General features: G+C 40.5%; 1 protein-coding gene across 1 annotated transcript in view; it reads left to right on the top strand.

Moving 5' to 3' along the window:
• Positions 1–2,124: 2,124 nt before the first annotated feature.
• The window catches only part of SLC9A2 (solute carrier family 9, subfamily A (NHE2, cation proton antiporter 2), member 2), a 28,100-nt gene continuing 17,398 nt past the window's right edge, over positions 2,125–12,826 (top strand). Inside the window, exons 1-4 of the mRNA XM_010192535.1 lie at positions 2,125–2,205; positions 3,075–3,177; positions 5,446–5,909; positions 11,297–11,547. Of these exons, the coding sequence (XP_010190837.1) occupies positions 2,125–2,205; positions 3,075–3,177; positions 5,446–5,909; positions 11,297–11,547 (899 nt within the window). The remainder of the gene's footprint in view (positions 2,206–3,074; positions 3,178–5,445; positions 5,910–11,296; positions 11,548–12,826) is intronic.

Raw genomic sequence — 12,826 nt, 5'->3', positions numbered from 1 at the left:
CTGATGCTCCTTGGCGGGGCGAGATGCCCGGGCGTGATTTGGCTTGGCAAAAGGTGGGGTTTTCTCGGTTAGGAAAGGTGCGGAGGAGAAATGAGGTTACCTCCAGGCCTTTGCAGACACGCGTGAACCCCGGGCTATGAGGACCGTAAAACCCAGAGTTCACGCAGTGCGGCACTGACTTTTCCTAGGTTGCCCTGCTGTCATTTGAGCACAACCTTCTCTTTCTTAAAATAACGCCGGGTATAATGACAGTTTCGGAACAGAACAGCGAGGGGATCGATGGAAAGTAAATATTTATGAGGGGAGAGTTAGCCTTCTCATTGTACTTTCCCACCATTCACTTATGTCCCGAGAAAGCCAAAAAAGACAGCACTGAATGAGTAAGAAAGGCCACCTCTTCCCTCATGTGGAAAATATTTGTATTGCATAGTTTCACTGTGTTTTGTGCATCTTATTTATATATATATGCATATATAATGTTTTTAATTAGGTTTCTATGTTCCAAACAGAAAAATGAGTACCATTTAATAATCTAAAGAATGTCAGGCTATGGCGTACCAGAGAGGTATTTAAAAATCAGTAAATCTCCATAAATTATGAACTTTGTATCTTTTTACCTAGAAGATAATTTTACTGTAAGGAATAAAGCCGTGGGAACAACAACAACAACAAAAAAATTTACTCATACTCCAGTTGTTTGATTGAGAACTCTGATTTTGCAGTGCTATGAAAAAAAACCAAACAACTATAATCATGCTCATTCTGATAAAACATTTTTATAAAACTCTGACTTCTGCTTGTGACACTTAAATGTCACTGTGTCACATTCTGGTTAGTGATCAGATAATTAGGATTCTGCAAAAGCAAAAGTTTGTGCTCACGTCCTGCCCCAGCTAGCATTGTAGTTGGAGGCCTGATCCTCTACCCAAGCAGCTTCCTCTGGCTTCATTACTTTTTGCAGAAATATTTCATGTTGCAGCCAGTAGGGATGTGCATATCTTGATACATGTATCTTAATGCATTAAAGATGCATACTTAGTCTTGAGTATGTGTTTAGGTGTTTGCAGAATCGAGACAGTTCAAATAATATACCCTCAAGTACATAATGAACTGGGATAGCCAGAAAATACGGAGTTTGGTAAAGATCTTAGCCAGTTGCATATTGTAAAATTGCTCTGCCTTCTAAGTTTAGACAGAGCAAGAACTCTTGAATAAGCTAAGACTTGTGAAAAAGTTTCTGTTTTATTAAAGATTACAGGGAAGCCATTTGAAACATGTAAACACACACACATACACATACATAATCTCTGTAGGATGTACATTCTGACTATCGTTATATTTTGCTAGTGCATAGGCATATATAAAGTAAAAAATGGTGATGACTACTTTAATTTTCCAAGCTGACTGCAGTACAGCAAACAAGCTAACAGCATAGATGAGGAAAAAAATGGATGTAACTTTTAAATCCCTGCAGTTATACCAAGCGAAAGCTAGTGTGGCTAATCTAGGGCATCACCTCTGCTCTTACAAGTGTGCAGGCGCTAAACAATGAGGTCTGGAGCCAGGAGAGGCCCTAGGTGTGGCAGTGCTCAGCTTCACCACACCTATCTATAGGCGCCCTGGCTCCGGGACTGGAATTAGGAACATCCAGTTCTTGCTCCTGGAGCTTCTCCGTCTGTGCGTCCTTATCCAGCAAGTGCATCAGGTAAACCTTCCCGAGACACGGTTCCATTGCTCCTAAGTCGCATTCCCACAGCGTTTTCACTCGCTTGTGCCTTCTTTTAATATTGAAGGTGGCCCAGATGGGCAGAGTTCTCTAGCCACTGAGATACAGAAATGTCTTGTCCTGCTGTGTTACTGAGGGTGGGCCATATATCTCAGTTCAAAGGGATGGAGAGGGGTTTTCAAGCCCATCCCACTGCCTGTAGCCCCCAGAGCAGCCCTGTGAGAGAGGAGGCTCTGGGGTCCATTCCTCTCCCCACCAATTCCGGCTGAACAGCGCAGGCATCTCGCCTCTGCCATGCCAGGCAGCGTGAAATCCACCTCGAGACTCATGTACTGCCCAGGAAACGTTGTCGGTGCTTAATCTGGCATCGCAAATTCCTTTCTGGGGCTAGGCGCTGAATGCTTATGCTTGGCACTGCCGAGCAGCAAACCTTTACAAATGGAGCCCTAAGGTCTTTTCAGCTGCAAGAAGCTCAGAAGGTAGGGTCACATTTAATAACAGCTCTCACAGTGATCAGATCCCCAAGAAAATTGTAGCACCTGCTTATCACCCGATGAGTCTTTTTGAACAACTGTGTTTTCACAGAAGTGCAGTTTCACTGGAGCTGAAATATTCCAGCATTTGCTGATTTTTATAGAGTATTTACTTGAAGGGTTTCTCAGATCCTGGCTATGATAATATCATTGTAGGCTAGATTTAGAGGGAGCAAGAAAGGCAGCATGAGAAGGGAAAATGTGAAGTTGTCAAGCAGAAGTTGAACATTTTGACTAGGTACATTTTCACAAAGACATTAGAAACATGGTGCTTTTTATTTTAGCATAGGACCAGGGCACATATTGAAACCTAAGAAATTGCCTTGAATAGAATTATTATTTTTTGGCTACCTCTACTTATTTACTATCTTGTGCGGTGATACCATATAGGAGGTATGTTACTTACATGCTGATGGACTCCACGAGTATATTAGGCAGAACCCAGTGCACCCAAAGTATGCTGCAGTCTCTAGGCAGTGAGACTAGTCTGCTTACCTCCTGGTTCTGCTTAATTCTTTTGCTACTAAACCTACAAAATGTTGCCTATCTGATTCAGATGCCCATTACTTCTCTGTTTAATCATAATGCACAATTAGAAGTGTTTCTTCTGGGAACTGAGCTGATCTCCTTCTAACACTTCTCTGCTGAAAAAGAAGTTTAAGCTGCTCAGAGGGCCCTTGGAAAACTCATGTATAATCAAAAGTACGTGTCTCAGTGGCATTTTCAGCATCAGAGTGCACTGGATTTCACCCAAGAAGTAGGAAACCAGAACTCTAAGGACTTTTAGCTTGAAGAATACTGAACTTGCACTTTAGGCAAGTGTTCTAATGCCCAATGGCCTGCGGGTAAACATCTATGCCATTGAAGTTGAGTCGCTGCATAGTCAGGAGCCCAAGAACAGGGTCAGAGCAGGAGAAAGTAGCTGTGATCCTGGGTTCAGCATGAAAGTCTGAGTACTTGTGGACTGCAGGGGATCTGCTCCCAGGATGCTCCTGACCACATGGGTGTGGATCCTTCAGAGCAGGGGAGGTGTTCCTTATCCTCCACAGCACCTGCCTCTGACTTGGTGTGCACTGGATCCTAAATCCTAGCTGTCCGCCTTTAAATGGGGAACCATGGCCTGTCCCTGATCACCTTTGAATGCCTTTCATGGGGGCAGGCAGTCTTCCAGGGGTTTCGATGCTGTTTACATGGATAAAAAGCACATTTAACTTAGCAGCAGCTTTTCCATTACCTTAAAGGGTGAGATGGAGTCACAAAAGCTCTGAAAGGTATGAATTTTCTAAAGTTGTCTTGTAAAGAAGAAAATAAAAATATTTTTATTTTATGTTCACAATAGACATTTAATTGCCATTGCATTACAACTGGTTGAGATGTTTTTGTTTTAATTAAAAGCTGGGTCATTGCATAGTCAGGAGCAAGAACAGGGTCATTTTTTTCCTCCTCCAATTTAAGATACTTGTAAAAACTTTTAGCAAATCCTACTTCCTTAGGGGAAACTTCAGTTGCTGTATTGGAAATTTTGGCATCCTGCCACAGCTGAAACTGAGACAAACCATAAAATGTTTATGTGGAAGTCACTGAAAGGTGAAAAGTCAAGTCTCCAACCACAAATTCTTGTGTTTCCACCTGTTCTGCCAATATAGGATATTGATGATTCCGGTTTTGAAGAATGACTGAATTTGGCAGACCTAACTAACCACATAGGCTGTGTTTCTAAATATTAAAGAGGTCTGTATTCATCCAGAAAGAAAAAAATGCAGCTTGCGCTACTTACTTTTAAAAATAGCTTTAACAGTTATAGAATATGTAAGTAAAAAATCTGTAGATTAAACCAGCTTTCCCCTTGGTCCTTCTTAGCTATTTGTTTTTCCTAATTATAAGTTCAGGCTTTGTTTTACCTGGAAAAAAATCTATAATGAATGGAGAATTAACAAAATTGGTGTTATGAGGTACAAAAGCCTGCAACTGGGAAACTGAATGTGAACTGTATCAAGCTTGTGCTGGTTTAACTGTTTCGACTACAGGTGTGATTTTTACTGAAATATATTTACTGAAATAGACGCCCGTTATTACCACACCCAGTGTTTCCGTGCAGCTCTCATTTAAAATAATTTAAATGCTTTTTAGTTAGGAAGGAATTGTGGGATCTTGTGGGTGTGGATAGTTTTCTATATAATTACGTGGGCCAAATATAGATAAGGAGGAGCCTGGAAAAGATTGGCATCACCAGGACCTGGAATGTGACCTTAGTGCATAAGGTTGATTGTTTCATTAGACTGGCCAGAGTAAAGTTCCTTCAAAATCTTTCTCATTCATTACCAAAGTCATCCTTAAAACAGTCAACTTCTAAAAGTAATGGCAATCTTTAAATCAAAACTGCATGGCTTGGAGAGTTTTAGTAGGCTATGAAACATTCAACCATTAAGTTCTTATTCAGAACCCTTTTTTATTAATTCTTTCAGTACTTTGCACAGATTTTTATGGGAGATTCCTGTCACTACCACAATACATATAATACAAGAACAAGAAGCATAATAATACAGGCTGCAACTTATTGTCACTTTATGGAAAACATGCTCGTTCGTGTGAAATTACTTTGGAGGCTCAACTAAAATGGAAAGAATAATTGTGTCTGTAAATGCTTCCTCATGGTCACTGGGGAAGTGACTGGGTGCAGGTCACATGTGCTACTTCCCCTCCCTAGCTTTGAGACACTAAAAAAATCTAAAAATGAAATTTGTGTATTCTTTAAACTCCTTTGTGAAATTGTGCCTGGAGGAAGGGAAGGGGTGGTTAGTGTGATTTTTGTTTTTCTCTCTATGTGGATGTAATTTGCCCTAGAAAAGTGTTTGGATTGTGTTTCAGGAGGATTCCACATTACAAAAATCTCATGCTTTCGCAGACAGAACCCTTGCACACAGTTACTCCAGCCAGCCTGGCTGTTAACTGGGACGTCTCACTGTTAAATTGACTCGCCATCAAAATAACTGAATTAACTCCCCTAGTTGACAGATTTACCTTGACCTGTTGTGGTGGTCCAGTTCAGTCTTTGCAATGAAAATGAAATTGCCCTGTGGTTGCTGTTTGTTTACTATAGAAAGTAAGATAAGAGAATCCAGAATAATCTGTTGGAGTCTGTACAAATAACCATTTCACTTTCTTGTGTTTGAATTTCCCTTGAAGGCTTTCATCTCTATCACAAGTTGCCCTCAATAGTACCTGAAAGCTGTCTTCTCATTCTGGTTGGATTGCTTCTTGGTGGGATTATTTTTGGAGCAGAGGAGAAGTCCCCACCTGTAATGAACAGTGATGTTTTTTTCTTGTATCTTTTGCCACCCATTGTGCTCGACGCTGGATATTTTATGCCAACTCGTCTTTTCTTTGAGAACTTTGGTACCATATTCTGGTATGCTGTGGTGGGCACGCTCTGGAATGCCATCGGCATTGGAATTTCACTTTATGGAATTTGCCAGATCAGTGCATTTGGTTTGACTGATATCACACTGCTGCAGAATTTGCTCTTTGGCAGCCTCATTTCAGCTGTGGATCCTGTGGCAGTGTTAGCTGTTTTTGAAAACATTCATGTCAATGAGCAGCTTTACATCCTGGTGTTTGGAGAGTCGCTGCTGAACGATGCTATAACTGTGGTAAGTTACTTGATAAAGGAATAGTGATAAAAATGGTAAATGATTGTTTGCATGCCACTCATATCTCTTTGGTTATTAGTTTGCTAGTAGATGAAAGTCAGTGTGTGTTAATTTATTTATGTAATTCTCTAAACTTTAGATTCAGAAACTACGGTAGTCTTATGACACCAGAGTAATGTGCAATGAGAGCATAGCTCTAGGATTTTACTACCTGATCTCTTTAGTTTCTGTAACTTTGAATTCTGTTACTTTTGTAATCTCAAACTGGAGGGTTTCTTCATCCTCAGAAATGTTGTTGAACAGGAGAGGGAAAAGCACCAGTGTGAGGTGTCCCAGCATGTTCACAGGGAGAATGGACCAACCATGGAGATACCACAGCAGAGGACCCAGTTGATGCTGGCCTTTTGCATGTGCCTGTCCAGTTGGAAATAAACCGAGACAACTGCTATCTTACTCCCAGGCTACAGATGAGACAGGACAGCCGTCTGAAGGCAGTAATTTCTAATCATTAACTAGCTGAACTGGGTTTGTGGTGCAGACCTGAGAACAGCAGTCTGCAAATTCCATTAACACCCCCAATGCCCCTTGTTTGTACCTGATGACACCATGTCTGGGACATTACTCCCATCTATCCGTACCTTAATTGAAATCCTGCCCGTGTCAACTGTGTCCTGGCATGCTTTCTGTTTTGTGAGCCATGGAGGTCCAGTTTTTCGTATGCCAGAAGGATAAGAAAGATTCATAAATTGGGTCCTTGCCTTCTGTGTCTCTGTCACTGGTTTCTTATTCCTATCCCATTCTATGCACAATTGTCCTTTGGTTTTCCCATTTTAGAGGACTTTGCCTCACCTGCTTAACACATGTATATCTCATCATTTAATCTGAGCCTTGATATTGATTTCTTACGTGTCCATGGGAGTATGAGTTTTTATTCACTTACACTTCATGCTTTACCTGATTCTATTGATATCCAGCCAGCTGAATTGCATCCACTCTTATGGGCTTGCCTTAAAGCTTAGCTTTTCTCATTAGTTTACAGCTGAAACTGTCTGCCATTACTGAACTGGTACTTAAATCAGTCCTGAAAATAACTGCGTGTAAATACAGAGTTTCAAATGGCTTAGCAGTTCAGCCATGACTGTGTCTGTCTTTATTCGCCCTTAATGGCTACTCATGCCATGGAATTCTTTTCATACAGGTATTTCTAGGGGGGAAAGGGCTGGTTTTATGTTAATGTAAAGCTTTTTTTGGGGGTGGATTTTTCCAATGAAAATCACTTTTTCCAAGCACAAAATCAATCATGTTCCTTTCCACTGGAGCAGCAGCAAGGTTTGCTAGGAAAACACTGCATCCTGATGACAGAAGTATTCATGCGTGCCATTGCCCAATGGCAGATTAATTGTAACCAGCATTTTTATAGGTGCTGGCATGGCAATTTAATAACTGTGATGCATGGCTTTCCTGTAGGCATCATTATTACCTTCTTTGGAGGTAGTTCTTTCTCGTGGCATGCCTGCCCATATGCCCTAACACAGCGGGAGATAATCTGAGGAGTCTGCAGGGCCAGCCCAGCATATGCACTGGCCATACATATATTTATGAGAGAGTGAAAGGAATTTAGAGTAGGTTCAGTCTTACTTCCCAACTATCGCTTAAAGGTAGCACTTGGCAGAAGATCAAGTGGTTTCCACATGCTAAGCGTTGGTCTGCTAATGGTTCCTTGTTATGATTTTGCACACCTGCAATTGTGTGATTCTACTTAAAACATGACCAAAGCCATCCCCTGTAGGGTGCCCTTAAAGGACCTCACCTTCCCTACCTGTAGCAGTGCTACTGGACCAGTCCTTGCTGTGGTGCTGCCAGGGTTATGCAGCTATCTACTCAAAGGAGATGATGTTTTGTAAATACTGCCTCTTCCTCTGCCCTTGTTGTGTTACTGGGATAGCTGATAAAACCAGCTAGCAGGCACAGCTCAGCCCCTTCCAGCTTTTGTCTGCTGGTGCCCTTGAGTCCCCACCTACCCTGTCAGGTGCCTCTGGTGGGTAGTAGGGACAAAGCATAAGGGGAGCTGAAGGCAGACTGGCTATCTGCAGAAGTTGCCTAATTCCTGGAGTGCAGCATCCAAAAAAACCCAGGGCTACACAGATGGGCAGTGCAGAACAGCATGGCTTTAATGAACATGCTTGTTAAATACTTTAAGCTCTTCTTCCTCCTATCCCACTTGCACTGCCTGGCTGCTCCTCATAAAAGCTTTTATTTGGATAGCAGTGTCACTATGCTTTCCCTTTTCAGAAAACATGCTATTACACCTTCCTTTTAGATAAAAAGGGAGGTGGGCTTTCTCAGGAATCTCAGCTCTGCTGCATTTCTCAGCTGGTCTTTCATGCCTGATAGTTTTAAGAATATGCTCGTGCATTTGGATGATTCCTTTCCAATGTTTGCCAGTTGGCTTCTTGTTCAGAATTGGTCCCTTATTGAAAGACTGGGTTGGTGATAACTAGAACAGTGATATTAAATGGCAAAATCACAGTTGAAGTTGAGTGTTAGCAGTTCAATTTCCAATTCTGGGCTTAAAATCACAAAGAAGGAGCCAATGTCATTACAATAATATTATTCCCATGTTAAAAAACATTAAAGCAGTGCCCTGTATTGCGCCTCTACTGAAAACATTATTTTAGAGTGCTTTTAAGTAATTTCAGAATTAAAAACTAATAGCTGAGAACTGATGAAAATAAGCAATTAGTGTCTAGGAAGAGCAGAGATACTCTGAGACAAGATTAAAAAGTGATTGATGACTGATATTCCTTGGCATAACCTTCAGTGAGTTCAGTTGAAGGATGTTGAGCAAATGTAAATCTTGAACTTGAAAAAGTCCCTTGTTCTCATACCAAATGCATTACAAAATGTGACCTGAATTGATGTTGTTTAACTCACCTGAAAGCTTAGAGAGAGCTGTAAAACTGAACTGCTGCAGAGTAAAAGGGAAGTGAACCTGATTTTGATCTCATTTACAGCAGTGTAAATAAAGAACAATAGGAATGAGATCAAAATCATGTTCATGACATTACGTACTCCTCACTGCTGCTTCTACCACAGCGCCCTGGTTTTGATCCAGAGTACAAAGGAGAACATTGCTTTTCTTCTTTTAAATAACATACAGCAACAGACTTGAGATTTATGGGGATATCTGTATGTGGAAACAAGAAGCTCCATTCTGTTTGCAAGATGAATACTTTGCTATGAGGATGGGGTGATGTTATGGAAAGGCTATTGCTTGAGTAGATCAAAATTATATGCTGCTTTACAAGCAGCTCTCAGTGGCATTAGTTTGGAGACTTGACTTATATATTTATGTAGTTACTTTTTAAAATATAAAAAAGTCTATTTAAAACTCCAATTAAGTAAAATAATCATATTCCCTAATACATACCAAGGATTATTCTGCCAGGTCAAATTATGTAGGTGCCTTGAAGAATAACACAACGCTGGGTTGTCACAAGTTTCAGCAAGTGACTCAGGGAAACTCCTTTCCTTGGAAACAGCACTGATCAACAGTATTTTTTCTTCAGTCTGTGATTCATGGAGTCTGTGGACTGAGAGGACTTTGCAAAATGACTGACAAAGGCACACTTTAATTCTCATGTACTTCTCTTCATGGAAATCCATAAGGAAAATTAAAAAAAGAAGTCAAAACAGGTTGAGAATCAGTGTAGCCTATGATGTTACTTTTCTGCCCTGCACTGGACACAGTAACAAGAAACAGGGTAAAAAGAATGGAAGTCTGCCTCAGAGCAGCAGGATAAAAGGTTTGTCCAGGTGTAAAAGGACACTTATCCCAGATGGAGTTATCCTGAGGGCATCATTCTTATCGAATGAATAGTTCATGCTCCTGTTCTTGTCCTGTTTGTCACTTTGTAATGACCACCATGTAGTGGTAGCCATGCTAGGTTTGATTTAACCTTCTTTTTTCATTCTTGCTCTGGAATATATTTTTTTCTTTCTCAATTCTTTCCTTTTGCTTAGCCCAAAGGACCCATAATAGGCCATACGTTTGCATTAATCTATAGTGAGAACTTTTATCCCTGTAAGACCTATCAACTTTTGGCCAAGAAGAGCTGTACAACCTACTTTCTGTCATGTGAGAGAGAACAATACTGCAAACATGACATATCCCTCCCAGTTGCTATTCAAGCACCTACATTGTTGGCACAATGCAAATACTGATAAAACATTGTTCTCTCAAGTAGCATTTCTGATAGAGAAACCTCTTTGGTTTAGTAAGAAGTCCAGAATGAAAGCAGAGGTTTAACTCCTGCAAGCTGTCCAAGATGACTAGTCAGGTTTTTATTATGACCAACGTGGCTTAGTCTGTGAACCCACCGTGATAGGAGTAGATGCCCGTGACCAAGCTTAGATCTGTACAAGGGGACCATGTAGCTATCATAGTGTTGCATGGCTGGGAGCATACATGCAGCCTCAGGCAATGCTTAATCTCCCAAATAAGTCTGCAAATGGGGAGACCCTTCAAGGTTTCTGTAAGAGTAGCTGATTCCATTGTTGTCTGTTTCGTAGTAACTAAAACACTGGATATTAGAAAAATGTGGAATTTACATTGTTCTACTTTCTGTATAAAACAAAAAGGCTCCCTGGCTAAGAAAATATGATAATCCCATTGTCTCATTTTGTTTTGGAGGATGGTTATAAACAGTTTGAAAATTAAACTGGGCAAACGCATGTAATGTGTCTTTTAATGGGAATTAAATCCAGATCTCTGGAAAGAATCTAAAGTTTGAAAAGTCTTTAAACCATTTGATTCCTAATGGTTAATAAGTCAGAGACAAAGCACTCCATGGATGCCATGTTTCTTGTTCTCCTTGGGGTGATCACTGTCCATCCTCTCTCCTCCCCCATCCTATAGCAGGTGGATCTATGGTCTAATTCAGTACTGCAGCTCTTGGTGTCTTATGTAGATCAAACAGATTTGAAAATAATGTGATTTTTCACTGATTATGAAGCTTTATTTTTTACTCCTCTTTTTTATTTCTTTTATTCTGGGAAAATCTGAAGTGTCTGTTTGTGGAGAAATTAGAAGCTCTGCAAATAAATGAATTTAGAGAAAGATTAGATCGAACTATGGTCCTGGTCTGCAGAATGGCATGAGTTAAGAAATCTGTCCCATTTGCAAAAATGAGAATAATGATATTTACCCTTCTTTGTATATCTCCCTGATACTTACGGATTACAAGAAATATGTTAGAGGTAAACAACAGTATATTTCAAAAAGTGAGCTCAGAGTAGACAGAAATTCAAAGTTCAGAAGGAACATAATGACATGAAGGGAAATGAAGAACAGTTCAGAAACATAATGTCCTTTCTTTCTCTCATAGGTCCTGTACAATTTGTTCAAGTCTTTCTGCCAGATGCGCACAATTAAGGTTATTGACATATTCGCTGGGATTGCTAACTTCTTTATAGTGGGGATCGGTGGAGTATTGATTGGAATCCTTTTGGGATTTGTAGCAGCCTTTACCACCCGTTTCACCCATAAAATCCGAGTGATTGAGCCACTCTTTGTCTTCCTGTACAGTTACTTGTCATACATAACAGCCGAAATGTTTCATCTCTCGGGCATCATGGCGTAAGTACCCCAGACTTCAGTAATAATAACACCCAAGTAAGAATGCCAAAGGAAATTGCAGAGAGGACCAGATTTTGCAAACTTTGCCACATGGCATTGTTCCACTGTGCATGGCAGCAATGCTGGCTTGAGGATTTCCGGCCTCTCCCCTCCCTCTTCCATCCCATTCTCTCGGCTTGCCACCGCACCAGCTGTGTCACTAAAACTGCTCATGGCATCACACCATAAACCGTATCTTTGAAATGTTCCAAGTTAAAAATAATCCCTTGTATTTTCGGTGGGGTTATTTTAAACCCAGATCAGTTTGGTGACCCGTGTCCTCATGTCACCCTACAACTAGTCATAAGGGAATGGCTCAGGGGTGGCCCACAGTGATGTGCGGGCAGTGGTGACCAGGAGGGAGTGGGAGTGGTAGCTGGGAACTTCATGAGCTGGCTTCAATTCTGATGGCAATATATTGTGAAACTGCATCTTCACTTAGTCATGTGAGCAGCCAATAAATGCCCTTCAATGAAGACAATGTATAGGTCATTAAGGCAAACTCCTGCTGGATTATAAGCACAGTAAGGATTGGGTGAATGTAAAATTTGCAGAAACTACTCCTATGGAGATATAACCCTTTAGTTTAGTATCTTGATACGCATGCCTTTGTGTTACAATGCTCTCTGTATACATCATTATGTATAAAATAATATTATTCTTCCCACTTCCAACAGATAAAAATATTTTCACTCCTGGTTTTTCACTCCTGGGCTTCAGTGAAGAGAGAGCACAGCCTCTTGCTTAATGCTGTTTATTTTGTAACAGCTTCAACTTTAGAAAGAGCCTTTATGACATGTGAAATACTTAAATGGTTTGCTCTGGTTCCAAGTAATATTTTTAAAGGGCAACCTTCTTTAATGACTTTGTATTGTTCCAGTGGCAAATATGAGTCATTCAAGCATTAGGAGCAAAGCTTTTTATGAAAGCTTGGTTGTTACTTCTGAGTGTCACTAATAATCACTTGATAATACCTCATCTGATGAATATCTTTTAGGAAAGTGAAGATAGGTTTGATATCATAGCCATGCCAGTATAAGGATTTCTGGGGCTAGAAAGCAATTTACAAGGAAGCTTACAGCTGATAATTTCAGTAGCATAAAACCAGAAATATGCCATGAACTGGGAGGGCTTAGTACTTTAATATAAGTAAAGAGCTAAAGATTGCATGGGTCTCTTTCTATGATACGAGCCTAAATAAAGTAACATAAGCATCCACTTTGACTGGGTTCATAAATGT

This window comes from Mesitornis unicolor, unplaced genomic scaffold (genome assembly GCF_000695765.1).
Source record: "Mesitornis unicolor isolate BGI_N332 unplaced genomic scaffold, ASM69576v1 scaffold32519, whole genome shotgun sequence".
NCBI classification, from domain to species: domain Eukaryota; kingdom Metazoa; phylum Chordata; class Aves; order Mesitornithiformes; family Mesitornithidae; genus Mesitornis; species Mesitornis unicolor.
Note: the sequence above shows the minus strand (reverse complement) of the source record. Positions and strands in the feature narration are given on the sequence as shown.